Source organism: Ictalurus punctatus, chromosome 24, assembly GCF_001660625.3.
Source record: "Ictalurus punctatus breed USDA103 chromosome 24, Coco_2.0, whole genome shotgun sequence".
Lineage (NCBI taxonomy): Eukaryota > Metazoa > Chordata > Actinopteri > Siluriformes > Ictaluridae > Ictalurus > Ictalurus punctatus.
This window is the reverse complement of record NC_030439.2, coordinates 10,137,843-10,165,404: the sequence shown is the minus strand read 5'-3', so window position 1 is coordinate 10,165,404 and position 27,562 is coordinate 10,137,843. Positions and strand designations below refer to the sequence as shown.

Here is a 27,562-nt window from a genome sequence, read left to right as displayed (position 1 = left end):
AAAGGAAATTCACACAGAACCAGGGAGCACAGAAACTCCCCATAGACATTAACCTGAGATATGGGACCCTGGAGCTGTGAGATGGCAATGCTACTCTCTGTGCCACCTTAGCCAATCACATTCAGAGAAGAATATAAATGGATTGCATTTTTGAGTGTTGTGGTAGCTGAGTGTTAGAAGAGGTAGGGATTCCCTCTCACATCCTGATATGTTAATACATTTAGTGTTTACCTGTACATTGTAGACTATTTCTATAATTTATCCTGTTATTATTATTATTATTATTATTATTATTATTATTACTTTATTTCTGGAACTGTCTGTAATTTGTGTTTATTTATGCTTTCTGTGTAGGATACTGAAGTTTTTGGTTGCCAAGCGCAAGTTTAAAGAAACACTACGACCGTATGATGTGAAGGATGTGATTGAGCAGTATTCAGCTGGACACTTAGACATGCTGGGCAGAATTAAAAGCCTACAGATGAGGTTAGTTTTAATAAGAATTTGAGCAGTGATGTTTGTTTCTGAGAACATTCCCATTTTAAGTTGCAAAAAATGTTGAGATTAATCCTTAAATGCATACCTTGGGTCTCCTGTGACCTGACAGGTTGTTTTTTTCTCAGTTAGGCCGCTACTGCTGTAGTAATACATAACCTTTTGGATTTAAGCAATGTACTAATACAGAAATGCTAAAATTGTTTTAAAGAACAAACTAATTAATGAATTAACAAACTAAATAAACAAACAAATAAATCTTCTATTGCCCGACATAATGTGTCTGTAAGTAGATATGAACAAAATATCTGTCTGTCTGTCTGTCTGTCTATCTATTTATCTATCTATTTTATTTATATATATATATATATATATATATATATACACACACACACACACACACACACACACACACACACACACGGTGACCTCCACTAATATTGGGACCCTTGGTAAATATGAGCAAAGACACCTGTGAAAATTTGTCTTTATTGTTTAACCTTTTGATCTTTTGTTAAAAACAAATCACAAATCAAGCAATTCAAACAAAACACAGGCTTATCAAAAAATGGTTAAATATATGTGTGGAACAATTATTGGAACGCTTTTAGTCAATACTTTGTGCTACCTCCCTTTGCCAAGATAACAGCTCTGCGTCTTCTCCTATAATGCTTGATGAGACATTTTTGTGTTGATTTTGATGTATGTTTTGGATCATAGTCCTGCTGGAAGATCCAACCACGGCCCATTTTAAGCTTTCTGGCAGAAGCAGTCAGGTTTTCATTTAATATCTGCTGATATTTGATAGAGTCCATAATGCCATGTATCCTAACAAAATGTCCAGGTCCTCCAGCAGAAAAAAACAGGGCCAAAACATTAAAGAGCCACCACCATATTTAACCGTGGGCATGAGGTACTTTTCCATATGTCTACCTCTCTGTGTGCTCCAAAACCACCTCTGGTGTTTATTGCCAAAAAGCTCTATTTTGGTTTCATCTGACCATAGAACCCAATCCCATTTGAAGCTACAGTAATGTTGGAGAATATAGACACACGTTCAATTCCAGGCTGATTCATAACATTTCCAGTGGACTGGAACTTCTTACTTATTGCCCTGATGGTGGAAATGGGCATTTTCAATGCTTTTGCTATATTCTATATATTTTTGTGAAGCTCAACAACCTTTTTCCGCACATCACAGCTATATTCCTTGGTTTTACAATTTGTTATGAATGTCTAAGGGAATTTGGCCTTATATATGTGTTACCTCATTTTTATGTTAACTCATGTTTGAACAGTTTCCTGTTCCTAGTCACCCAGGTGTAGTTAACAGTGTAATATATCTATGGGAATATACTTCAAATATTCAAATATTTTTCTCATATGAATTCATGGGGTGCCAATTCTTGTTGCACAACTATATTTAACTATTTTTTTTTTTTAAACCTGTGTTGTGTTTGCAATTTTTTCATATAGTTTGAGAGCAGAGTATTTTTGTGATTTTTTTTTAACAAAAGACCAAAAGGTTAAACAATAAAGACCATTTTTCAGAGCCTTCTTTGCTCATATTTACCAAGGTGCCAATATTAGTGGAGGGCAGTGTATATATAAATTATTTAATAAGTTATTAATTGTTTGCTTGTTTGTAGGAATATTTGTTACTTGTAAGAGCTATTTTTCTAACAACCTACGGTATGTGCAAGCAGCTGAGAAACACCCATGCATTTAAGGATTAATATCTGAACCTATATCTTTAATAACACTAATTTCATAAAAATGAAATTGAAAATCGAGTATCAAATAAATAAATAAAAAACACACAAAGAAATGATAGACTACACTGACTAATTCTTCTGCCTAAAGAGTAGATCAGATTGTAGGCCGTGGTGCTGTTCCGTCTGATAAAAGGGGAAGGACAGAAAAGGGTGAAAAGACTCCTCTGGAACTGGATCCTCTGGACGAGCTTAGCATGATGGGACGTGTCGTTAAGGTGGAGAAACAGGTAGGGGCACGAAGACGTTCTGAACACAAGGGGTTAAAATTATTAACCGTTTTAACCGTTGTGTGCCTCATTGTTAAAAAGAGGACGATTTTGAGAAAATAATTATTTAACATAAAATCCTCCAAAACCTTTGGGGCTGTAAAGTACGATACTGATGTCTGTGTTACATTATTTGGACATATTTCCACTGCAGTTCTGTGTACATCACTTATTATATAGATTTGTTTAGTACAGAAATGACTAACTGTCTATATGTTTTCATATAATAATATATATCATTTATTGAGATATAGTATACATATGGAAAAATATACTGTAAATATACTATACATTAAAATACCAAAAAAAATCTATTGCCTTTTCTGTTCATCTCATTATTCGTGGTGAGATTTATAAAACCGCAGCACCCATGTATATATTCGCCCAGGTCTCAGATCTCTTTGTGGATGCCAGTGGCAGCAGCTTTAAAAGCCATTGTGTGAACTTACTCTTATTTATTTTCATTTTTTCTTATTTTCAAGAAACTCCAGGCACTGAACCTGTGCATTAGATAGTTCTATTGTGCCTGGCATTTCTTCTGGATTTACTCACATGCTCCATGTTCAGTCACCATTAACACTGACTTTCTCTGATCTCCCAGGTGCAGTCCATTGAGAACAAGCTGGACCTGCTGCTGAACTTTTATTCTCAGTGCCTAAAAAAGGGCTCGTCCCATTTCACACTGTCCTCCTTACTGGAGCCTGACCTCACATCTGACTACCACAGTCCCACCGACCAGCGAGAGCTCTTCACCTCTGCCAACACACTCAACATCTCCAATTCAGACAGCGGCAACATGGAGTGAGCTCTGCAGAGAGCAGGAGAACGATGAGCTGTGCCGGCAGCCACGGGACACGCAGCCAGGAGCTTCAAATCTCACATGACAAATCCCAAAAAAAACCCTTTTTACAGCCTTTCAAATGCTCCAGCCATTATCACATTCTGACATGGCGTTGCCTACCTCTACACTGATGTATGACTTTAAAATATTTTATGACTTGATTCTGCACCTTGTTACGACCCCATTAAGATGTATATGTTCATAAATATTTGATTGTTATTAATGTACAATTTGTTTGTTTGTCCCTTATCAGCACTAGACGTTTGTTCCTCTCTTTTCAAAATCCAGTATTTGTCCCATAAAATACACCTCATATTTAATATTCATGTCCTTTTCTGTTCTCCCTCACTTAAAGACGTCTCCCTTTGTGCTTATCTGCATTATTATTATTATTATTATTATTATTGTTATTATTATTATTATCATTGTATGTGGTGTTAAAAGAAGTCTGTATGCATTCTTGGGTAAACACTGATATTTTATTTGAAGGAAAACACATAAGATATTATGAACTAAACAGCAGAGGGTTTTTTTGGTGTGTGAAAACATGTCCTGTTAACTTTTCAGTCTTCCAAAGGAGAGGGTACAGAACACTGTTACTTGACCACTAAAAACTGTTTCATTTACCGTCACCTCTCACAACTATTTAAAATCACACACACACACAAATAGTGTGTGTATTACATTTTATGCACATTTAATTTGTCCTTTATTTCTCAATGCTGTGACAACAGAGATCTTAAAATGGACTAGTTCTTTTTGTTGTTTTATTTTGTTACAGTAGACTTCACTAAGAATTCTATTTTTCTGAGAGTAGGGCTTTAGTCTTCAGATGAATCTGAACAGAGTTTGAATTTTAGATTTTGGGCTCTGTTTCACTTTTAAGCTTTGAACTGATGCAGCATCCTTTTTTGCCACAAGGTGGCGCTGAGCTTCTATTGAATGTACTGCATACTTTTAACCTCATGATGTGGAAAGTTCAGCATTATAGTCAAAAGCTGGACAAAGGATAAACTCTTGATTTATTTGTTGCATGGCCCAAACAAACATGCCCATGATGGGAAGAATGAACTAGGTCTGGTGTGGCTCTCGCGCAGTTCTTTCACACACCATGGTAACTTCTTAGCTGCTTGTAGTGCTTTCTATGCTGCACAGATTAGGGTAAAGCTTTCTGTTTTTCTCAGATTGTTGTCTCTCAAGAGCCCACTGTGCAAAACTACAAAGATATGAATAATTAATCAATAAATGATATATAGACTGATAGGAATTGAAATGAACATTCCTCCATGAATAGTAATGCATGTCTGGAGGCCTTTTTAGGAGGACTATTAGCATAAGTAGCATACCTTTCTTTTTATAATTTAGACATAGAGGAGGATTTATATACCCTGTTCTCACCCATAGATCCTCTTTCCTTTGTGCCTTGCCACCTGTTCTCATCCTGCATGTAATTCAAACCAAATGAAATGGTGCAGCCCTACTGGAATATAATGAAAACTTAAGGTTCTGCTGTATGTGCTTTTGTACATCTACTTTTATTGTTTATTTTTTAAATGAAGATCTCTAGTTACCCCTACTTTAAAAGGCATGTAATGGCATAAATCATTAGTGGATAAATTAGGAATGGTCAAACCCACTGGGGATTGTTATGGTCTTACATATTTGCCTCATATAGACTTAAAAGCATTTTTTGAGCAGAAGCAATCAAAATTAATTGATTGATCTAAGACTTTAGTCTTTGTGCATGAGCTCCATATCAGTATCTATGCATGTAATGTAGGGAGGTGGGATCCAGCTTTATTAAAAATGCTGCAGCCAGTTTGGTCAAACAAGAGCATGGCAGGAGAAGTAGAGGAAAAAGCACTTCTATGCCTTATCTTCATAGTTAGAGCAGACGGATGTGTTTACGATATAAAGGTAGACCTAAGCATTGTTTTGGCCTACTTGTCATGGCATTAATGAATCATTTGAAATGGACTGAACTGGAGTATACACAATCCAAAAGGAGTTTTCTACATATCCATGTTTGTACCTACACATGTTCGGATATTGTATGCTCTTGGCAAAAATGTTTATCTCCCTCTCACAACATACACACATTTTGCTTTGCCTTATTCTCCTGTTTGTTTAGCCTTTTGTTGATTTTTTACAATTAATTTCCTTCCTTTTTTTTTCATCTTTGGAATTCCTTCCATTTAGGTTTAATTCATTTCACTTGCCATATCATTAATTTGGCTCTTGTTGATTTTGTGTTGAGCTCCATGAAGCTACCGTTTGTATTTTATTAATTGATTGTGTTTATGGACATGATTGTTATCTGCCAATGTGCGAGATCATTTGCTCTACAATATGTATGTTCAATCTAGTATGATTGTAAAAGAAGAATGAATAAAGCCCGATTTTGTTTAAGAAAAAGCAGGATTATTACTAGTAGTAGTAGTATTAATTGTAATGGCATCAGAGCTGCTGGAGACACAGTAATTGTGCGCACATCACATGAGTCCAAGCATGTTCATTTTGAAGATTTACTGAAGTGAATAAATATTTTTTTACAAAACATTCAGACATACGGTCAAAAAACTATGTTTCTCACAGGTCTCACAGCTCTGTACTGGTAGTGGCTAGGTGATGTCACTACAACAAAGGGGCCATGAAACATAAATATATCTTCATATTTTAATCTACTGAAATGTGTCACCTACATCATCATCATTATTATTATTATTATTATTATTATTATTATTATCATTATTATTATTACTACTACTACTACTACATTTGAGGACTGTGGTCTGTGTGCAAATTTTCCATCACTACATTTACATAATCATATTATATACTCAGCAAAAAAAAGAAATGTCCTCTCACATTCAACTGCTTTTATTACCAGCAAATTTCTTAACATTTCTTAACACTCTTCCTCCAAGGCATTTGCAAGTTCTCCATCACGTCTGGGGGCGACACATGGTTACATGTAATTTTCCACTGCAAGGGCGATCAGCTGTCCTTTCTGTCTCCCTGTAGCACAGGCATCTTACATTACAGACGTTGCAGTGTATTGCTCTGGCCATATCTGCAGTCCTCATGCCTCCCATTTCACATTTGAACACACGTCTAAATATTTGGGAGACACAGGGTGCAACAGGTAGCTAGGTTCGATCCTGAGCTCTCTGTGGAACTCTGTTGCATGTTCTCCCTGTGTCACTGTGAGTTTCCTCCAAGTACTCCTGTTTCCTCCCACCTCCCGTGTCCTCCCAACATTCTGATTGTTGGATCGGCTACGCTACATCGGCCCTAAGTGTGATTGAGTGTGTGAATCCAGGGTGTGTTCACACCTTGTGGATTAAGTGGTTGGCTTCTTCTTCTACTGAAGATGAATGAATGAATGAATGAATGAAATATTTAAAACTTATTTAAAGGCAGTTGTTTTCGATCACCAGTGTAACATTACAGACAATCCCTGTAACTATAAATTCAACACAGTAATCTCATTATATGGCCATTCATTTTATGTCAAAGAAAACATCATATATTCTGCAAATACACTGTATATTGGCAAAAATTTGCAGACACTTGACCTTCACACCTATGTAGTTTTTGAACACCTGAATCCAGATGTAGTCATTCTTTGCTAATAACCTCCACTCTTCTGGGAAGGCTTTTCCACTAGATTTGTGAGCATGGCTGTGAGGATTTGTGCTCATTCAGTGATTCAGAGATCATTCACTGTGTCGAGTGAGGAGGTCTGGGGTGCAGTCGGCGTTCCAGTTCTTCCCAAAGGTGTTTAATGGGGTTGAGATCAGGGCTCTTAAGTTCTTCCACGCCGTCCTTGACAAACCAAGTTTTCATGGACTTTGCTTTTTGCACAGGGGCATTGTTATGCTGGAACAGGTTCGGACTCCTTATAGTTCTCTGGAGGAACTAAGTGAAATTGTAATGCAAGGGTATACAAAGTCATCCTATACAATTGTGTGCTTCCAGCTTTGTGGCAACACACATTTGGGTGTGGTGGTAAGGTGTCCACAAACTTTTGGCCATATAATATATATTAAAAGAATAAGCATAAATCAAACATTTGAACACACACACACACACACACACACACACACATATATATATATATATATATATATATATATATATATATATATATATATATATATATATATATTTTATTTTATTTTATTTTTTTACAAAACTGAAAAATAAATGCAAAATTATCAGAATATCAAGCTACACGGTCACGGATCGAAAAACACTACGTGTGAATCAAACATTTTAAAACGCATTTATAATTATATTGCACAAAACCGAAACATCAATTCAAAGTTTTCTGATTCGCACACAAAATTATGTTTGTTTTTGTTTAACTATTACGTTCCATATTCTCCGCTTGTTTTTCCAAATGTTGCAGTTCGAGTTTCATGTAAATCAGGACGGGCTTTAACGTCATCATTGGTCCACTACAGCTCGTCCTCTAGCCAATCAATCGAAGAGGGGAGTTGACGTCACTCCACTGCAACTCATGGCTGTTGTGTTCAGAGACATACATAGACGCCGCGTTGGCTACCGGATCGTAGGTCAACGTCGCCGCCATATTGGTCCGGGCAAGACTGCCCTATAAACCAATACGATTAAACTGGGGAGCTGCGGGGGTTTTTGCGGATAAAAAGCACAATAATGGTTACATTTCTCAAACGATTTCAATGGTTTCTGATCTATGTGGAGTGCAAAAAAATAGTTATGTCTCCAGTTACTCAGAAACTCAATAGTTAGACTTGGAAATTATTAATTGGTAAATGGCACACTTATATATAGCGCTTTTATCCAAAGCGCTTTACACTGTATCTCATTCACGCATTCACACACACTCATACACCAATGTTAGCAGAGCTGCCATACAAGGCGCTAACTTGCCATCGGGAGCAACTTGGGGTTCAGCGTCTTGCCCAAGGACACTTCGGCATGTGGAGTCATGTGGGCCAGGAATCTAACCGCCAACCCTACGATTAGTAGACAATCCACTCTACCACCTGAGCCACAGCCTTGTTCTCATAAGGAATGACACAAAACTATAGTACTGCAGTATATTTGTAAATGCGTTTTAAAATGTTTGATTCACGCTTATTATTTTTCGATCCGTGACCGCAAAACTTTTGACAGAAAATGAACCCCACAATTAATGCATCCTGAGGGGTTTTTCCGAGTCTGCTCGCTAGGCGGAAGTATGGCGTTGTTTTGGGGGGAGGGGGGGACTCCACGTTGTAATGGCGTGACGTCATACCAACTCTCCTATTCAAGATGGCGGACAGTCACATATTCACTTCTATGTAAATAAAGTATCAGGATAAACGACATCTAAGCTATGAGATGCCACACGATCGTGTGACTGTTTTTAGTGGATAATCATCTGAAAAGCAACGTTAGTTATATTACAAGGGATGACTGATAATAGCAATATAGCTAAGGTAAGGACACGGAGGTTAATGTTTTAGCTCTTTCTTTCTCTAATGCAGTACGTGGACTGCGTTACCTAGCAAGCTAGTTGGCTTTAAATATCCAAGTAACGTTATTTAGCTATCTATCAATTTACAAAAATGTCCTGGCATATTATTTATTGATTAGCTAGCAGGTGAGCTACATGTGTTTGTTAAGATGTCAGTAATGTGATATGGTCGCACACAACTTCTTAAAGATAACGTTGGCTGGTAAGTAAATAAGAAACGATTTACACAACAGGACGTGATTTTATAGGGAAATAATCAACGCCAGGCTGGTGTTTTGTTTCTCATACACCACAGCGATTCGCCAACGATGACCATTTTTAATGTATTAATGAACGACACACCATGGCTCTTTAACCGTTTACAGTTATGTTTAATGTTGTGTCAGTCCGCGGTACAAGTTAGTTCCTGTTATTAGTCACGCTGTGGCAGCTATAAACAATAATTTCCTCACAAGTCTAGTATTTTAATCTCTTTTGACGTTAATAAGACACACTAAAAATAACGCAGCTTTTCATGTTACTGATAAACCGCAAAGCTGTCCTGTGAAGGAAAACTTACACTGTTACAAAGTGCTGACACTGGAGACTCCTTCCAGAAATGATATAAATAAATTCCTCTTTACAGAAAATTTCATTTCATTTTTTGTTAATGAATTTATTATTAGCATTAGATAGTCCACCATACAAGTCCCTGTGAATGAGTTGTTACTTTAGGAAAGTTAACGTGTTCAAGTGAGCGCATTAATGTAACCTTATCTTTTGAATTACAGCTGGTATTACCATCAGTGCTGTTATAGAAAATTAATCAATTTATTAATCACCTTCTGACCAGTCAGGATAGAGAATTCTACAGGTATCAAAGTAAAATTTTTATCTAGATAATGTCTCACGTAATTGCGTTACCAGTTCCATTGTTGGCTCATAGACCTAAGGAAAAGTGCCACAGAAGTTAATTTTTCTTAAATTTTCTAAATTCATGTTTCTGTGTGTATATCACTTCTTAACTTAATTTTGATGTCTGGCTCAGAGTTTGCATTTTAAACTCCTCTCTCAGGATGTGTTGGTGTTTAGTATAATGTCTGTTTGAAGCTCTGAGATGTTTGTAAAACTGCAGCAATTCTGTTTTTCCTCACAGCTAAACTGAGGGATGGAGAGTGACTGCAGGATTCCCATGTCATGTTTAAGACCCAGAGTTCTGGTCCTGCACATACTTTTCTGGGGATTGGTGTCTCTCAGGTTAGCAGGCAAGATTACAGCATCATACAGTATATTATTGACTGATACACAGTCATGTGAAAAAATAAGTACACCCCATGGAAACAGGTGTTTTTTTTGTTTGTTTGTTTTTTTACATTTGTACAAGCAAAAACATTTGCTCATGCTTGAAACAGTGCCTATTAATAAAATTGATATACTTGAAGAAAACCACAAGGAAAATCGGATTTTCAATCATTTATTCAACAGAAATATCAATAGATGTGAGATTCTTCTGTGGAAAAAGTAAGTACACCCCTTTCCTCAGAAGCTACTATTGCCCTCTTTAGCAGAAATTTCTTCTTGTAGGCGTTTTGCATAATTGTCGACTAGGCTTGGTGCAATTTATGACTGACCACTCTTCCATGCAATATTCTTTCAGGTGCAAGATGTTTGAGGGTTTTCTTGCATGTACTGCCCATTTCAACCCAAAGTTCCATAGCCTCCATTTCTTCTTTTTGAGACATTCCTTGGTGCATTTGCTAGTGTGCTCAGGATTATTATCCTGTTGAAAAATTCAAGTTCAACTTTTGGACAGATGGCCTCACGTTATCTTCAAGCACTCTTTGATTTTATGCAGAATTCATAGTTGAATCAATGACTGCATGCTGTCCAGTCCCTGAGTCAGCGAAGCAACCCCAAGCCATAACATTTCCACCACCGAGCTTCACAGTTGGTATGAGGCGCTTTTCCTGAAAAGCTGTCTTTGTCTGCACCAAACATGTCTGCTGTTACTGTGGCCAAACAACTCTCTTTGATTCATCTGTCCAGAGCACATTATTCCAAAAGGCCTGGTCTTTACCTATATGCTCATTGAAAAACTGTAGTCTTACAAAAAGGCTTTTTCCTGGCACGCCTCCCATGCAGGTCAAGTGTATCTCTTTCTGATTGTAGAAGCATGCACTTTCACACCAACAGTTGCAAGACTTACTACCAGATCCTGTGATGACATTATGGGGTTCTTGGAGACTTCTTTTTGCATCAGATAGGCTGCTCCTGGGCTGAATTTCCTGGGACGGCCAGTCCAGGACAAATTGGCAGTCATTTGAAATCTGTGCCATTTGTAGATTATTTTCCTTATGGTGGAATGATGTATTTCAAATAATTTGGAGCTCTTGTTAAATCCCTTGTCAGACTCCTAGGCATCCACAACCTTCTTTTCTGAAGGCCTTACAGAACTCTTTAGATCCTGGCATGATTATACCTCACACCTCAATAACAAAGGGAACACCAGATATGAGAGGGGTATAAATAAGACAGGTTCCACCTGCACTCCCTAAACAGGTTCTAATCACTGACACACAATCTTGAACACCTGATTCAAATTTTATAGATTTGAAGGTGAGATAAATGTAAGGGTCTGCTTACTTTTTCCATGTGACTGATCTGTTTTTTGTTCATTTGAATTGTAAAAATTACTACAAAATGTCAATCTTATGTGTTATTTGATAGGGTGTATTTTATTACTTTATTAATAGGCACTGTTTCAAAGAGGATCAAATGTTTGTTTGTCCAAATATGTCAAAAAAACCAATGGGTGTACTTATTTTTTCACATGACTGTACGAGGGGGGGGACCCAAAAATTCCTGGAATTGTTTTAAAAAAAAAACACACACACACAAAAAAAACCAACAACTAGTGTTATAAAACTTACAGCATTTCTCCTTTAATCCCCTTCAAAGTACTCTCATTGTGATGTAATACAGTTGTCCCAGTGTTTCTCAAATTGCTGGAAACAGTTCCTGTCATCTTTTGTCATCATGTCAAGAGCCTCCTGTGAATTATTTTTTTTCCACGGTGGCAAATATTTTCCCTGTTAGTCTTCTTTTTGTTCCTGGAATGAAAAATAAGTTGTGAAGAGTGAGATCTGGTGAGGATGGTGGATGTGAAGTGATGACTACATTGTTTCCAGTTAAAAGCTCCTTGGTTGACAACGCAGTGTGTGCAGTTGCATTGTCGTGGTGCAAGATCCAGTTCTTGGTACACCACTTCTGTGGACGCCTAAGCACTTAAATGTAAAATCACTTAAGTGTAGATGCCACATTCAAATTCCACAAATTCTCTTCTGTGTCAAAATTTTGTGTTGTTTTGTTATTTCATGATAGTATGATATTTTAACTAGGTCTTATTATTTTGACTTAATAACTCATGATATTATGACATTTTGAGTTATTGTATAAGAAAGAAAGGATACTAAGCTGTACCTTTCCTCATCGCTGGAGTGGTACTGTCAAGCCTTTAATATGTATATATTTCACTTGGAAACATGGATAGATCATACTTTTTTATATTTAAAAGAAAAAAGATAACTGGACTGTAATTATGTTTTAGAGTAAAGGTACTCTACATGTGCCTTTCTAGGTAAAGATACCACCCAGTGCAAGGAAAGGTACCATTTTAGTACCCTTTTTTGGGGGTATATTTTACAGACATAATACCCTGAGATAACAACATAGCAGTTAAGCTTTATTGGTAATCTTTTGCCCTTTTATTATTTTTTTTCAGGGTGTTTGGGGCAGCATTTCTTGGTGAGGAGAAGTCCACAGGTATGTGTAGCTATACAGTCATTACTGACAATTACAGCTCAGGTGTGTGTGAGAGAGATGTGTACGTACTGTATATATGCTCACACCACACATAATTACCACATCATGGTTCTTATATAGATATTCAAGCAGAGAACATTATCATTGCTATTTTTTAAGTCACTTAATACTGAATATTCCACCATAATTCAGTACAAATGACAAATCTACACTACACACGCGATGTGTCAGCATGTGATCATTTATGAAAATAAAGTGAAAGCTTCAATCGGTAGCTAACAGAAGATTTTTATTTATTTATTTTTTTGATATTTATGTATTTAATGCTTAATCTTTTTATTTGTAAGTGGGTACAATGGAAAGCAGAGATTGAACATTTTCATCAAGTTTGATCAAATCAGTAGTAAAAAAAAATAAAAAATAAGATGACTGCTTTCATCTGATCTTGTTGTTTTTGACAATGATTTCAAGGGCTGATTTCTTTGATTCTATGAGATACAAAATACAGGAGGTAGATCATTCTCATTGATGAATGGTGCCTTTGCTATCATGTTTTCCCAGCTGTGCTGACTTTCATCACATAGAACCCTTAAGTAGGGGAAAATAGATGTAGATCACTTTATTAAAAGAGTGACAAGATGGAGAGTCTTAACAACATTTAAGACTTTGAAAACAATGCAAATGAGCATTGAGCGAACAAGCTGAATTAAGTAGTTAGGTAATTTTAAATCTTGATTTATTTATTTATTTTTTTTGGGAACATGGTAACACAATATGCTCCTCACATGCATATAAATTTGGTTTGGGTTACATGTAATGTGTGTATATACTATAGTTTTCAACAGACCCTAGTCTGGGGTACATGTAAACAGTTCATTTGTATTCTGCACCCAGGAATGAGTTTATTTAGTCTGATATAAATATGTGCATGTGAACACAGCTGCTGGGCCTGCTGGAGTGTATACTTGCACATTATGTATTCAGATTGATTGAACAGTCAGATTAAACATAGCATACATACAGTGTGTAAACATAGTGTAAAACAGTGTGGCATTACCATTAACATGTTACCAATAACATTAACATTTTGGAATTGTTTATGCTTCTGAATTGCAGTAACAAAGACGGTGACCATGCCATGTTGGCAGGTGGAAGAGTTTGTAGTTGCGAGCGACTGCACTTTGTGTACTGCTTTTCAAACGGTAAGAATTGTATTAGGAACACTAGGTAAAATGATGTCTATTGCTATCACAATTATTATACCACAGCACTGAATTCTGAATTCTCAAATTATTATACCACAGCTCTGAATTCTGAATTCTCAAATTATTATACCACAGCTCTGAATTCTCAAATTATTATACCACAGTTCTGAATTCTGAATTCTCAAATTATTATACCACAGCACTGAATTCTCAAATTATTATACCACAGCACTGAATTCTGAATTCTCAAATTATTATACCACAGCACTGAATTCTGAATTCTCAAATTATTATACCACAGCACTGAATTCTGAATTCTCAAATTATTATACCACAGCTCTGAATTCTCAAATTATTATACCACAGTTCTGAATTCTCAAATACGATTGGTCCGAAGGTGTTGATTAATTTTCTATAGCAGCTGCTCTGAGTGCTGGCTGAAATTCAGATAACAGGTTTATATTATTTCGCTCATTCTACAGAATTGTCTTTTTCTTTTTTGTCATTATTTTTGTCTGATCTAATGTAATATTAGTAGGAGGCTCTGTAAAGTAACAGACTGGGCTTTGTTTGTTTGTTTGTTTGTTTGGACTTTCCCCCATTTTCTCCCAGTTTGGTCATTTGCCAGTTCCCACTCAGCAGCCAGCTGTCCCATATCATTTGGCAACTAACAGCCAGGGAGTATGTAGGCTAAAACATTCAACTTTTGAACATTTTATGTATAATTTTTTTTGTAGCTATTATAACATGCATGAAAACAGGAACTAACCTGTGGATGTTCCAGAAAATTAATTGCTACTATGAACAGATAAAAGTATGATTATATTGTTCATTAATGAATGAACAGTTGCAACTATTGACAAATTGCTGTGGTATAAGGTGAACAAAACACTTTAGGAGGTGCTGTTATTGAAAACTAACTTTAGAATGGTGGCACACTACGCCATCACACCGCCCCATCGCTGATTATTTTCCTATAACATCATTCCCTGTTGGGTTTTATTCCTTAAATATTCCCTCAAAAGATCGCTCCATGCTATAGATTTTGTGAGTGTATTTAACATGTGCAGTAAAAGCCATGGAACTTTACTTAAGCTTCTTTTGGCTCACATGAAATCCCCCCTATAATCTATGCAGAAGACGCTAATTGCCTGCATCCAGACAGGATACGTAGAGAGGATTAACTGTACCAAGTCCAACAAAGATGAGTACAAAAGGTGAGTATTGTTTCTCCTTTCAATAATCTCATCTTTCTGGCTCTGACAGTGAAATGACTTAAATGGTATTTTCATTTAGATCATCCAAATGTTTCCCAAATGCCAAGTATTGTGTGTTTCTTTTGAATAATATAAAGAGCTCCAGTTAGATTACATTATCAAAAGAGCATCATTCAAACACAATCACAGACTACGTCCAACACTCACACTAACCACACTAAGTAATGTGCCAGAAAAGACGGCCACCTGTGGTATGAGCCTCTATAGTAAGCAGCACAGATTTGTTGTTAAGCCTTTAGCAGACACTGTTAAGCTTTCTGCATTCCCATGACCGGTACACCTGTGGCTGATTCCACATACTAAATACAGTTGGCTCCAGAATTGTTGACATCCTCCATAAAAATGGGTGGAAAAAAGGTCAGGAAACGTGTCTTTCTACAGGGTGTTCTAAAAGTCTCCTTACATAGGGGACTGTGTTTACCAGCACCACTCCGGTTGTGCCTTCTTCAGTTGATGTTCATGGGCATCCACTTCTCGGTTGGTCCACCACATGTCCAGACTTTTTAAATTTGTTAATAACTGTGTCGTATGTGATGTGCTGGCCATGTTTCCTGTCACAACCTTGCGACAGCTTCCTGATCCAGCCGTGAGAGTGATTTCAATATGTTCCTCTTTTGACGAAGGCTATCTGAAAAAATATATAATATAAATTATCCATCCATCCATCCATGCCGTTTATGCTACACAGGGTTACAGGGAGCCTGTAGCCAATCCCAGAGAACCGGGGTACAAGGCGGGGGATACCCCGGATTGGGTGCCAGTCCATCGCAGGGCACAATCGCACACACGTTAGCACCCATTCACACACTGCGGATAGTTTGGAAATGCCACTCAGCCTACAATGTATGCCTTTTGGGGGAGGAAACCGGAGTACCCGGAGGAAACCCCCGAAGCACAGGAGGAACATGCAAACTCTGTGCAGAGGCCGGATTTGAACCCTTAAGCCTGGAGGTGCGAGGCAAACGTTCTAACCATTCTGCCATAGGGCATATTTGGAATTTTTTTTGTTCCAGAATCGATATACTATAATTCATATTCAGTTGCTTTATTTTAGCCTTTGCTTATAGACAATCTTGTAGTAATTTTCACAATTTAAATGAACAAAAAACAGATCAGTCACATGGAAAAAGTAAGTACACCCCTACATTTATCACTTCTTCAAATCCATGAAATTAGAATCAGGTGTTCAAGATTGTGTGTCGGTGATTAGAACCTGTTTAGGGAGTGCAGGTGGAACCTGTCTTATTTATACCCCTCTCATATCTGGTGTCTGGTGTTCCCTTTGTTATTAACATGTGTGGTGTCATCATGCCAAGATCTAAAGAGTTCTGTAAGACCTTCAGGAAAAAAAGGTTGTGGATGCCTAGGAGTCTGGCAAGATCTCAAAGTTATTTGAAATACATCATTCCACTGTAAGGAAAATCACAATTGGTGCAGATTTAAGATGACTACCAGTTTGTCCAGGACTGGCTGTCCCAGCAAATTCGGCCCAAGAGCAGACCGTCTAATGCAAAAAGAAGTGTATCTAACAGGATAATGATCCTGAGCACACTAGCAAATCCACCAAGGAACGGCTCAAAAAGAAGAAATGGAGGATATGGGATGGCCTAGTCAAAGCCCGGATTTGAATCCCACTGGAATGTTGGGGGGGATTTGAAACGGGCAGTACATGCAAGAAAACCCTCAAACATCTTGCACCTGAAGGAATATTACATGGAAGAGTAGTAAAAAGTTCCAGCAAGTCTGATTGACAATTGTGCAAAATGCCTTCAAGAAGTTATTTCTGCTAAAGGGAGCAATATTAGCTTCTGAGACCAAGGGTGTACTTACTTTTTACACAGAAGATTATCACATCTTTTGATATTTCTGTTGAATAAATGATTGAAAAGGCTAATTGCCTTGTGGATTTGTTCAAGTATATTTATTAATAGGCACTGAGGATCAAATGTTTGATAATATAATATATAAAAATCGCGATACCCATTCGGCACCCGAGTATCGTGATGGTATCGATTTGGGAGATAAGAGTATCGTCCCAGCCCTACTATGCCACCACGCTCTCCATAAAATATACTAAGTATGAAAAACTTTGGAAGACATTTAAAAGTACACACAAATGACACATAAAAAGTGTTAATTTCCTCGTTTGTATGGAGATTTTGCGAGAACCTGTAGTTAATTAGTCTAATCTTGCACTGAAAATATGAAGGTCTAACCATTAATTGAATCTATCTATTATATAAAAGAAACTTATAAGTGTAAAAAAAAAAAAAATTTTTTTTAACAAAACCAAAAGAAGAATACCCATTGTAATGCACATGGCAATTTGCGGTTTGGGATTTGGCTACTGATACTGAAATACATAGCTGTGTCATTATTTTCTTGCAAATATCTTTATCAGCACACTGACATGTTTTTGTTTTTTTAAATGTATTTATGTATTTCAGTTATGCACAAATTTAAAACCTGCATAAAACAGGTGGATAGAAACCTCACTGTAGTGTTCATCCAGTTCATAATAAAATGTTAAATGATCATCCTCTTTTTTTGTGTGTGTCTCTAGCTGCCGCTCAGCAGTGATGGAGGAGCATCTCTTTTGGAAATTTGAGGGTGCCATGTTAGGCCTTACTGTTTTCTTTGCACTCGTAGTGATCGGCCGGCAGAGGTCTTTAGACCGCCAAGCCTCGGAAAAGGTTCGCAGGCAGATTGAATCTATTTAGTGCTCAGAACTCTATTGATAAGTATTTTACATGTGATGAGCAGCTCTAAAGCGCTCCAGAGTTACAGTGATCATCATTTGGTCAGTGTTCTAGCACTGCTATAGTAGCCAGTGTAACTGGCCCGGGGTAACAATGGGATCACTGGACACTTGTTGACAAAGCTCGTCATATGTGGATGGATGGACGGACTCAATGTTTTTTGTTTTAACTTTGACATTCAATGTAGATGTTAATCTGTAAAGGCAGATTGCTCTTTCCATGCAACATCTTTTCACACAAGTTGCTCATGATATTCTACAGTGAACTGCTAACTGTGAACCGCCAGGATTTAATAATGAAGTCAGCATCTAAATCAACAGACAGTATAATCGAAAAGATTAACAGTTTGCTTACTTGTTGGATTTTCTACTTAAGATTTTCTGTTCCAGCTGATACTACATGTTCACACTAACACTGTACTGATCTTATGTAAAGGGAGACTTCATTTTGACATTTGCTCCAAATTAAATTGTATTATGTTTAGAATTCTGCTAAATATTATTTGCCCTGGAACTGTTGTACTGAGAGATGTTCATTACAAATTAATCTGACCCTGCTTTACTGTGTGTTTTAATAAGTGTGTTGCAAATCAAATTACAGGGAATATAAACATGGACACAGGAATCAGGTTGTTGTTTGTTTCTTTGTTTTATTGTAAATGTAAAAAAAAAAAAAGAGAGAGAGATAATTTTCACACCCTTATGAATTGTCCCACAGGAACCTGTAAATGTTCTAGTTTGCTCTAATTTTACTGATCATGTAAAGACATCCATATATTCCACTTTCTCACAAAACAGTTTGGTTTTTTTTGTTTTTTTTGTTCGTTTGTTTTTGTTTGTTTTTTTTTTACAAAAGACTGAATTTTAAGTTTCAGTTAAAAATTTTGTGGTTTTGTTTTTGATTCCAGTCCTTTATGATTTTGGTTCTGAAACATGGCTTCTGCTTAATTACAAGTGTTTGTCATGTTGAACGTAGTCTACGGTGTGTCTCAGCACCAGTTTGAGGTTTTATTTATGGAGTATTTTGATACATGCCAGGCACTGCACATATTGCTGCTGACCGTTACTCAATCTAAAACATAACTAAACTTTATCATATAGGTTAATTTGCATATGTTACTTTTTAAATGAGCTAATTGTTGTATATGTCGAATATTCTTTTTTTTTTTTTTTCCTCCCCGCACAAGCAAAAGCTACAGCCTTTGGTTTCAGGTACATGGCTGATCTTTTAATACGCCATGCCCGTCTGCTCATGTGTTTGCTCTGGCAGTGTAAAGCAAGTTTGAAAAAAGTTGAGTTTTATCAAATTCATTGATGCAATGAAGAAAAGGCTGCATGCTGTTTTCTCTTTCACCAGTTTTATTGGTCCACCTGACTGTAGATTATGTATTTTTATGAAAGATGTGAGACATTTCCTGTTCTCTGTATTTAAAAGAGGAACGGTGGAATAAACCAAATAGAAAGAATTACTGCTGTGTAATTTGTGTAATTTTCTTCTTTTTTTAACAATATGTTGATGTTTTGGTATTCTTCATAAAGCAAATTATTTTCAGGTAAGGACTATTTGTCAAGCATTTTATACCACTGTAATGTGAGATTTGCATTTTGACAGGAACAGATTTAGCAATGCTGAGATTCTCTCAGTGAAGAGTAATATTTAACCATTTTGCACTGTTAGGGTAAAATATGCAGAAAACAAGTAATGTTTTTTTTAATGTGCATGCATGTGCAGGAAACAGAAAAAGACTGTGATGGTCAACTCGCGTGTGGAATACATGCAAAAATGGGCAAGCATGACCGTGTTTGTCTGTTATTAGACAGAACACAATTATTGTTGTCCTTCACATGTCCACACTACAGCAAAGCAGTTAATTTTTTTCCTCAACACAGTTATGCCATCTGTGTTCATTTCTGCATGGGTCGACCTTGCCTTTAAATATGAGTTTCGAAAATAGTGTTCTATTTAAATAGTATGCTCAGACACCATAAATGTAATAAGAAACAAGATCAAATGTACCTGCAAGCAGCAGCTATCAAGCCCTCAGGCCTACCCCAGTCTTAGGGTTTTGCCAGAACTTGACCACCATGGACAATGTTTGTGCCAAGTTTTGTGAGTTTTCAAGCATGCCAAGCACCTCCAGAAAAGGCCAAAGTTTTGGAAAAAAATAATCAGGCCAAAAAAACAAAGGTCGTTTGCATCATTAGTGCAATTGGTCCTAATTACAAATTCATTGTCTAGTCATACAATGAATTGCTTGTCCCAGTATTTTAATCCGTACTCACCAATTCTGTTTTGGTGTCTGAGGCTCCAGTGGAAACTTGCTGGTCCCGCATCCACACAGTTAAATATGTAAAACCATAAAAACCTAAATAAACAGTTAAGTGAAGCTTGGGATAGTAAAGATGAGTGAGGATGATCACTGTTGAAAAATCCTGAGCTTCACTTACATCACTGGAAACAGATCAGTGACCCAAGCCTGACTGAAAACAATTCTAGAAGTTTGAAGGATTTTTCAAAGCTATTAAAGATTCAGTCAAACACAATACTTTTACATTTTATACTTTTACTTCTTCTGAGAGAAGTGAATAGCACCCTATAGCACCATGAATGCAAAGATACAATCAATTAAATCACTTGGACATCGGATTTGGACACCTGTGCGTATTCTACAAAGGTCTGTAGAACAGAAGTGAAATGTCCTGTTCATTTTTCACTCAAATAACAGATTACAATCAGGTTCAGGATAATTTTTTATTCCATGGCAGCTGGTTCATTTGGTTCCTTATTCAAATAAATGTCATATCAATGGTGTGCTGACAAAATTCACTGATGTGGACGCAGTGTGTATTATCTTGTTTGGCTACTGGTAAAAGGTCTTCTCTGACACAGGAAAGGGCAGAATGTCATTAATTCACAGTGTGCTGTGATTTAGGAAATGTATTCAGAGATGCTCATTTAATGCTCTGTAAAGTTCAGCACTGAGTCAAACGCCTTTGATGAGAACATCAGACGCCAAAAACCTATTACTGCAATCATTTAAAAACCCATTGGTCAGTACAGCTGACAGTCTGTTGCATTTGTGTCCTTAAATTAAAAAAAAACTCTCACCTTTGTTCCCTTTAATGTTTGTCTTTTAATTATATGACTTGATAATATTCTTTCAAGAATGGATGCACGATATGTGGTCACATTTCACATAAATAAATACATAATTAAACATTTGTCACAGTCACTTGCTTTATATTTGCTTCCCTTAATGGAAATGTGCTTTTAAATACCTTGGATTGTATTTACATACATATATACACCTTTATAATGTATAGTATCTATATAAATGCATGTCACAATAAATGCAGAACTGGATATTAATTATACAGAATCAATGAGTCTTAAAGATATTTTATGAAAGAGAAATAAATAAATGTAAACATACATGTGTCTTTATCAAACATACATGAGAGGTTTACGAACCAGACAACAGTTTTAAGACATCAGCAACGTAAGATCCTATCAGAGCTAGCCACACTATGCCTGATGGAAAGTAGTTCTGCAAGCTTTGGTCAGTAGCAGCGCAGGAAGAAGGTGTTGCACGCACTCCCTCTCATACAGTCACACAGACGGCCGATGCGTGGTCCGTGCTTCATGGCACACCGCTCTCCTACATCGCACTAAACACCAACGTGTGTAATTATGTAGAGGACATGGTTAGATTTGCAGAATGTCTGATTGGTTCTTTGGTGCAAAATGGCCACATTACATTACTGTACTGGTTTCACAGTTTATAATCAAAATATCTGTAATGTTTAAAAAAAAATAAATAAAAAAACTTGGATGAATTCAGATATAGTGGGACATATAGTTTTTGGATTTCCACTTGTCTGAATTTTCTTGCCATTAATAAAACAAAATCCCCCAACACATTATACATTTCTGAATCATCAAGGTTTAGACTAAATAATAAATAAGTCAGTTATAAATGTGCATTTAAACACTTACATTATGCTTAAATTGTTAAAGTAGTACATATATTATTACACATATCTATGATATATAAGTCATGACAATTTTGTGATGTAGCCAAAGCATTTGGAATTTTTCCTTCCTCAGGCATTTTGGGGTCCACTTCTGGTCTGATGCTGACCACACCCTCTTATCTGATGTCACATGAATTAAGTCATGTTGCATCAATCAAGCTGTTCCAAAGCAAGGCTTTCGCTTATAGAAAATAAATGCTGTTAAGTTAAACTGTCCCAATTTACCCGATGCCCCAAAATACCTGACTTCACCCTGCATCGATCAATATGTGCTATATACTGTAATTCACCAAATGTGGAGTAGCCTAATATACTCAGCAAAAAAAGAAACATCCCTTTTTCAAGAGACTGTATTTTAAAGAAAATTTTGTAAAATCCAAATAAGCTTTACAGATCTTTAATGCACATGCACCTGTGGAACAGTCCTTAAGACACTAACAGTTTACAGGTGGTGGGCAATTAAGGTCAAAGTTACAATAAGTTAGGACACTAAAGAGACCTTTCTACTGACTCTGAAAAACACCAGAAGAAAGATGCCTAGGGTTCCTGCTCACCTGCGTGAACATGCCATAGACCTGCTGCAGGGAGGCATGAGGACTGCAGATGTGGCCAGAGGAATAAACTGCAATGTCTGTAATGTAAGACGCCTAAGACAGTGCTACAGGGAGACAGGAAGGACAGCTGATCGTCCTTGCAGTGGAAAATTACATGTAACCATGTGTCCCCCCAGACGTGATCGAGAACTTACAAATGCCATGGTGAAAGGGTGGAGTAACATCTCACAGCAAGAACTGACCAATCTGGTGCAGTCCATGAGGATGAGATGCACTGTAGTACTTAAAGCAGCTGGAGGCCACCAGATACTGACTGTTACTTTTAATATTGATATCCCTTTGTTCAGGGACTCATTATTCCATTTCTGTTCGTCAAATGTGTGTGAAACTCGTTCAGTTTATGTCTCAGTTGTTGAATTTTTTTTTTAACGTTAATACAAATATTTACACATGTTAAGAAATTTGCTGGAAATAAAAGCAGTTGAATGTGAGAGGACACTTCTTTTTTTGCTGAGTATATAGAGTACTATGCAAAAGTACCAGGCACATGCAAAGAACTGCTGTAGAGCAAAGATTCCTGCAGAAAAATTCAATGAAATATTTCTACTTGAATAATATACTATAAAGATCAGTAAACCGTAATAAGTAAAACAAAGTCAATATTTCCTTTAATTTTTAGTTTTTTTATTTATTTTATTTATAATATATTTATTTATTTTACTTTAGTCTCAGGTACAATTAGTGCAGTTTTATAAGGAAAATAACTGGTAAGTTTTATTGAGCATTTTGCAGAACCAGACACGGTTCTTCTGGAGACTTTAACTGTCGCCCTCACTTCTTATTTTTTGCAGCAAAACCGCAGCAGCCTTCATTGTGTATTTTGTCTGAAAAGTGTCTCAAATTTAACATGCTGCTTTCTTTACTGACATACAAACATTTTTCTGTAACGTTTAATTTTGTGCTGGAAAACGAATGTTTGGAAATCTACGATGTTTTTGTTCTGACTCGATAATGTAGAATTCATAAAATAAAAACCTATAACAAGTTTATACTAAAACAAAATAGAGTGCCTAAGACTGTTGCACAGTACTTTAGAAATAGTGGGTGTTGATTGGGGTATTTTCTATGCAACATGCATAAACTTCTATACAATATGCATAATTTACCACTGGGTACACAAAAAAAAACAACAACAAAAAAACACCTGCATTCTTTATAAAAGAGAGACTAGGCTTTCAGGAACATTACAGATCATGAATGTAAATCTTTAGCCTAGGAATGAACTCACTAACACATGTTCCTTTATACACAGCAAAATTATAGCCTAATTATAATAAGTGTTTAAAATGATCTTGAGTTTTTTGAATTTCACAATTATAGTTTTACCATCCAGAAAAAAAAAACCCAACTGATTTATTTCCAAATTTGAAATAAACCAGACATCATTTCTCATGTTAAAGTGTGTAAGAGATTAGAAAGTACTAAAGATGTATTAGTTATTAAAATAAAGTCTTACTCTTGGAATGATGCTGGCTCTTTTATCCATTGCTTTCTGATTGTCTCCGTCTCCGTCCAGAAGGCTTTCCAGTGCTTCAACCTGAGCAAAACACGGAAACACATCAATATAAATTACAAAAATATGTACAGTTCGTAAAACCTATACTAATCAAGAGACGCAAACTGCGTTTACACCTGATCATTCCATCTGTTTATCTTTTAATCTGAAGAACAGATGCAATAAGAGAAGTTAAGATCGATACTACATTATGAAATGATGGATAAACCAAAGTTGTTGTTGTTGTTTTGTTTGTTTGTTACCATGTCTCTGGTGACCAGCTGCTCGTCGGACACGGCCAGTCGGTTGTCCAGAGAAGTGTGAGCCTGACACACAGTGCTGAGCAATAACACACACACGCCGAGATACACCGCTGTCCTGATGCTGTCCATACTGCTGGAGAAAGAGTTTAAAGGAGATAGTTTTTAAAAATTCAGCACGTTTCCTTCACAGAATCGCTGCTTGCAAAACTTTCCCCATTTCTCTATTTATACAGCGCGAGCGCCTGGCTGACGCATTCAAGTTACGTCATCACTCCCGTCCTTTTCCGTCAGGTGTAAGTAAGTCTCTCAAATGCTAACTGCAATTAGAAGGTCAAAAAATAGTCCAAGAAAGGGAGAAAGAAAGAAGGAGACAGCTGGCATGTAGTGCCTACAAACGTCATATTTACTGTGTGCAAGCAGAGAGAGAGAGAGAGAGAGAGAGAGAGAGAGAGAGAGAGAGAGAGAGAGAGAAATAGTCACCCCTTATTGAACAAGCTGAGGAACCCTAAACTACATTTCGGGGTTTTGGTGTTATTGACCACGGTGTTGTTGGATCTCAGTTCGCAGGGGTGGAAGGTATAAAGACATCCACATTAGATTGTTAGCATAAAATAAATGTCTGGTTGCATCTAGTCCAGCTGAACCCCATTATGAATGCAGTTTCATAGATTTAGGGAATTAGTTACTATGGGAGCAAATACATTTTCACACAGTTGGTATTGGATACATTTTTTTGCTTCAATAAATAACTATCATTTCAAACTGTATTTTGTGTTTATTCAGGTTGCCTTTTTATGTTAGATTTTGTATAATATATATACACAAAAACAGACAAAATCTGGAAAAGGGTTCCGCCTGTGTGGCAATGTGAGGAACCCCAAATGGTGCCTTGAGGATCTTATAATATTTACAGTGTGTGGAGCTCAGACAACGGCTCACAGAAGCTCAAGGGAGGGCTTTTGAGTGATAAACAGATACAGATACAAATAATGGTATTCTGTTACAACCGTTCTGTAAATTCAAGCAGACTATCAGTGACAGTTGTGTCGAGTGAAACAGATTTTCTATGCATTTGGGCTGGAATTTTTTAATCTGTTTCACAGAGACATCTGTAACACATCATCAGCAGTGATTGAGAAGGTGCCAATGATATACAGTCATTGGTCTTTTTTTCCCTCAAAATAACTTTGAAGAAGATAATAAATATACATAGACTAAGCACACATTAACTGCACAAAAGCACAGCACATAAAACAATAAGTTTAGTATTTTTGGTTTGAATGAAAGAGTTACATCTTTTCTGTTGACCAGACCCCAGTAGAACATTCGGAAATTGAAGTACTTAATGAGAAATCATGAATGTAGCTGCCTATCTTTCTTTAAGTGTGTGTGTAATAGTTTGCCTTACTTAATTTTTATTATGCCACTGATAAGACTTTTTACTATAATGCATTGATCAACACTAATAGTATCATTGTTGTGTTATTGTTATATGATGTTATATGATGATAAATTGTGGCGTTCCACAAGGCTTTATCTTAGGACCTATAGCCTCCTGTTATAGCAAATTATCTGTCAGCATGTTTACTTTCTTTACTCCATGGATGACACAGAGCTATATATGTCCCCTAATACCCAATGACAGCTGTTGTTAAATGTCTCTAATTAATTGTCTTGAAGATATCAAGAAATGGATGGCTTACAGTTCCACCAATTAAATGAGAAAAGTGAAAATACAGTTTTATTTGTTCCCAGTAATCACATTAACATTCTTGTTAATAATCTTGTCCAACCTTCCCCTTTATGTATTCTCTATTTTATGAACTGAACTTCTTTATATAGTAACTTACTATGCAATGAGGTGAATCAGTTCTTATTGTCCTGCTTTACAGTTAGTACAAACTGCTGCTGTCAGTTCACTGAAGAAAGAGTATATTAACCCAGTGCTTTTCGCCATGGAAAGATAAGGCTAAAACCTCTTGTAGAAACCTGCATGACCAAGTCAGGTAATCAATTTGAGGACAATTAAGATGAGCAATTATCTCAAACCATGATAAAAGCATGACCAATAACAGACACTCCACTACACAAATGAGCCTGTTTCAGACTTTTATATGAAGTGGCCTGTCAGTTTTGGTTTGAGCTGATGTTTAATAATGCATTACGACTTGAAATATTGACATTAATAATAAACTTTGATCCTATTTAACAGTAGACAATAACCATATCAAAGTTTACTCTGATGAAGAAAATAGATTTAAATGGAATAAGTGCAAATTGTGTTAAACAGAGTATTTTAATGGGTTCCACCCTGTTTTCACAAGGGAAATTGTCCTGGGCTTGGGTTTGTGTGACGCTCCAGGGGAGCCATTGACATGGTTGATAGGTCTGTGTGAATAAATGATGTTGGTTAAAAACATAGGTTTGTCCCAAGTAAACTGGTTAATCAACAAGGCAAGTCTGTTCTCATCTAGATTCTGAACAGTGATTTCAAATGCTGAAAAACAGTAAGAGTAAATGTAAAAAATGTAGTCAGTCTAAAAGTTAAAATGTGCAAATCCTTGATGTTTAAAATGCTCCTCTGGTAACACTTGTGTCCATTTCATGCAGTGAAAGAAGGCCATCCAATTTTTTCTACGACAGTAAAGGTGTGGATTCATGTGAAGTTTGAATCATACTATGATTCTGACAAGGTGTGATAATGTTAATGAGAGCAGATCCTAATTGCCATGACACCAAGCACAGATATCCCAGATCAGCAAGTGGAATAATTGCCTGACGATATGAATCCTACCTATTTCACGCAGCATTTAGGGTTTGTTTTGGCAGCACCATGGCTCCTATTAGTATTAAATGCAAGAACAAATATTCCATGAACTTTTAATATTTGAATTATTTGGGGGGCATTTCTTCTAACACTAGCTAGACGTGAATTTAAGTGTTTGAGACAAAGAATCATCTTTTACAGTTGTGCACTAAAACATAAAATAATTACACATGTATTTTTAATTTAACACTCTATATGCTCCGATCAAATATCACTGAACACATGGATGCAAAATTATTAGTCTCTTTCATCTTAGAGTTTGTCTTTGGGTTCTGTATTTTGAGTCTTGTCTCGAGAGTAGGTAAATAAATGAATTAATATATAAGTTCGTTTTGTAGGGACATTTGTAAACTTTCTTGACTTTTATAGAGAACCTTGGGCTTTTCTGTCAGACGATATTTCAT

General features: G+C 36.5%; 3 protein-coding genes across 6 annotated transcripts in view; 2 read left to right on the top strand and 1 right to left on the bottom strand.

Moving 5' to 3' along the window:
- Nucleotides 1-3,697, top strand: part of LOC108257428 (potassium voltage-gated channel subfamily KQT member 4) — a 56,061-nt gene extending 52,364 nt beyond the window's left edge. For 2 of the 3 annotated variants that reach the window (XM_017455185.3, XM_017455183.3), the window contains 3 exons: nt 355-486; nt 2,359-2,497; nt 3,138-3,697. In XM_017455185.3, coding sequence (XP_017310674.1) covers nt 355-486; nt 2,359-2,497; nt 3,138-3,341 — 475 coding nt within the window. In that variant the 3' untranslated portion in view covers nt 3,342-3,697. The remainder of the gene's footprint in view (nt 1-354; nt 487-2,358; nt 2,498-3,137) is intronic. The other variant, XR_006980960.2, reaches the window with a different exon arrangement.
- A 4,956-nt stretch (nt 3,698-8,653) lies between these two features.
- jtb (jumping translocation breakpoint) lies at nt 8,654-19,390 on the top strand. 2 transcript variants are annotated; one of them, XM_047150489.1, is made up of 7 exons: nt 8,654-8,845; nt 10,019-10,119; nt 10,348-10,383; nt 12,644-12,684; nt 13,801-13,886; nt 15,027-15,106; nt 17,730-19,390. In XM_047150489.1, the coding sequence occupies exons 2-7, from the start codon at nt 10,031-10,033 to the stop codon at nt 17,884-17,886; spliced, it is 489 nt and encodes a 162-aa protein (XP_047006445.1). In that variant the 5' UTR covers nt 8,654-8,845; nt 10,019-10,030; the 3' UTR covers nt 17,887-19,390. The 2 variants fall into 2 exon arrangements, with proteins under 2 accessions (XP_047006445.1, XP_017310659.1); XM_017455170.1 differs by lacking the exon at nt 10,348-10,383 and having other exon boundaries at nt 8,655-8,845.
- Nucleotides 19,391-20,944: 1,554 nt separating this feature from the next.
- cart4 (cocaine- and amphetamine-regulated transcript 4) lies at nt 20,945-24,617 on the bottom strand. Its single transcript, XM_017455169.3, has 3 exons — nt 24,332-24,617; nt 24,030-24,110; nt 20,945-21,593 (listed from the first exon to the last, which is right to left on the bottom strand). Exons 1-3 carry the CDS (start codon nt 24,458-24,460, stop codon nt 21,486-21,488), a joined length of 318 nt encoding a protein of 105 aa, XP_017310658.1. The 5' UTR covers nt 24,461-24,617; the 3' UTR covers nt 20,945-21,485.
- Nucleotides 24,618-27,562: the final 2,945 nt, after the last annotated feature.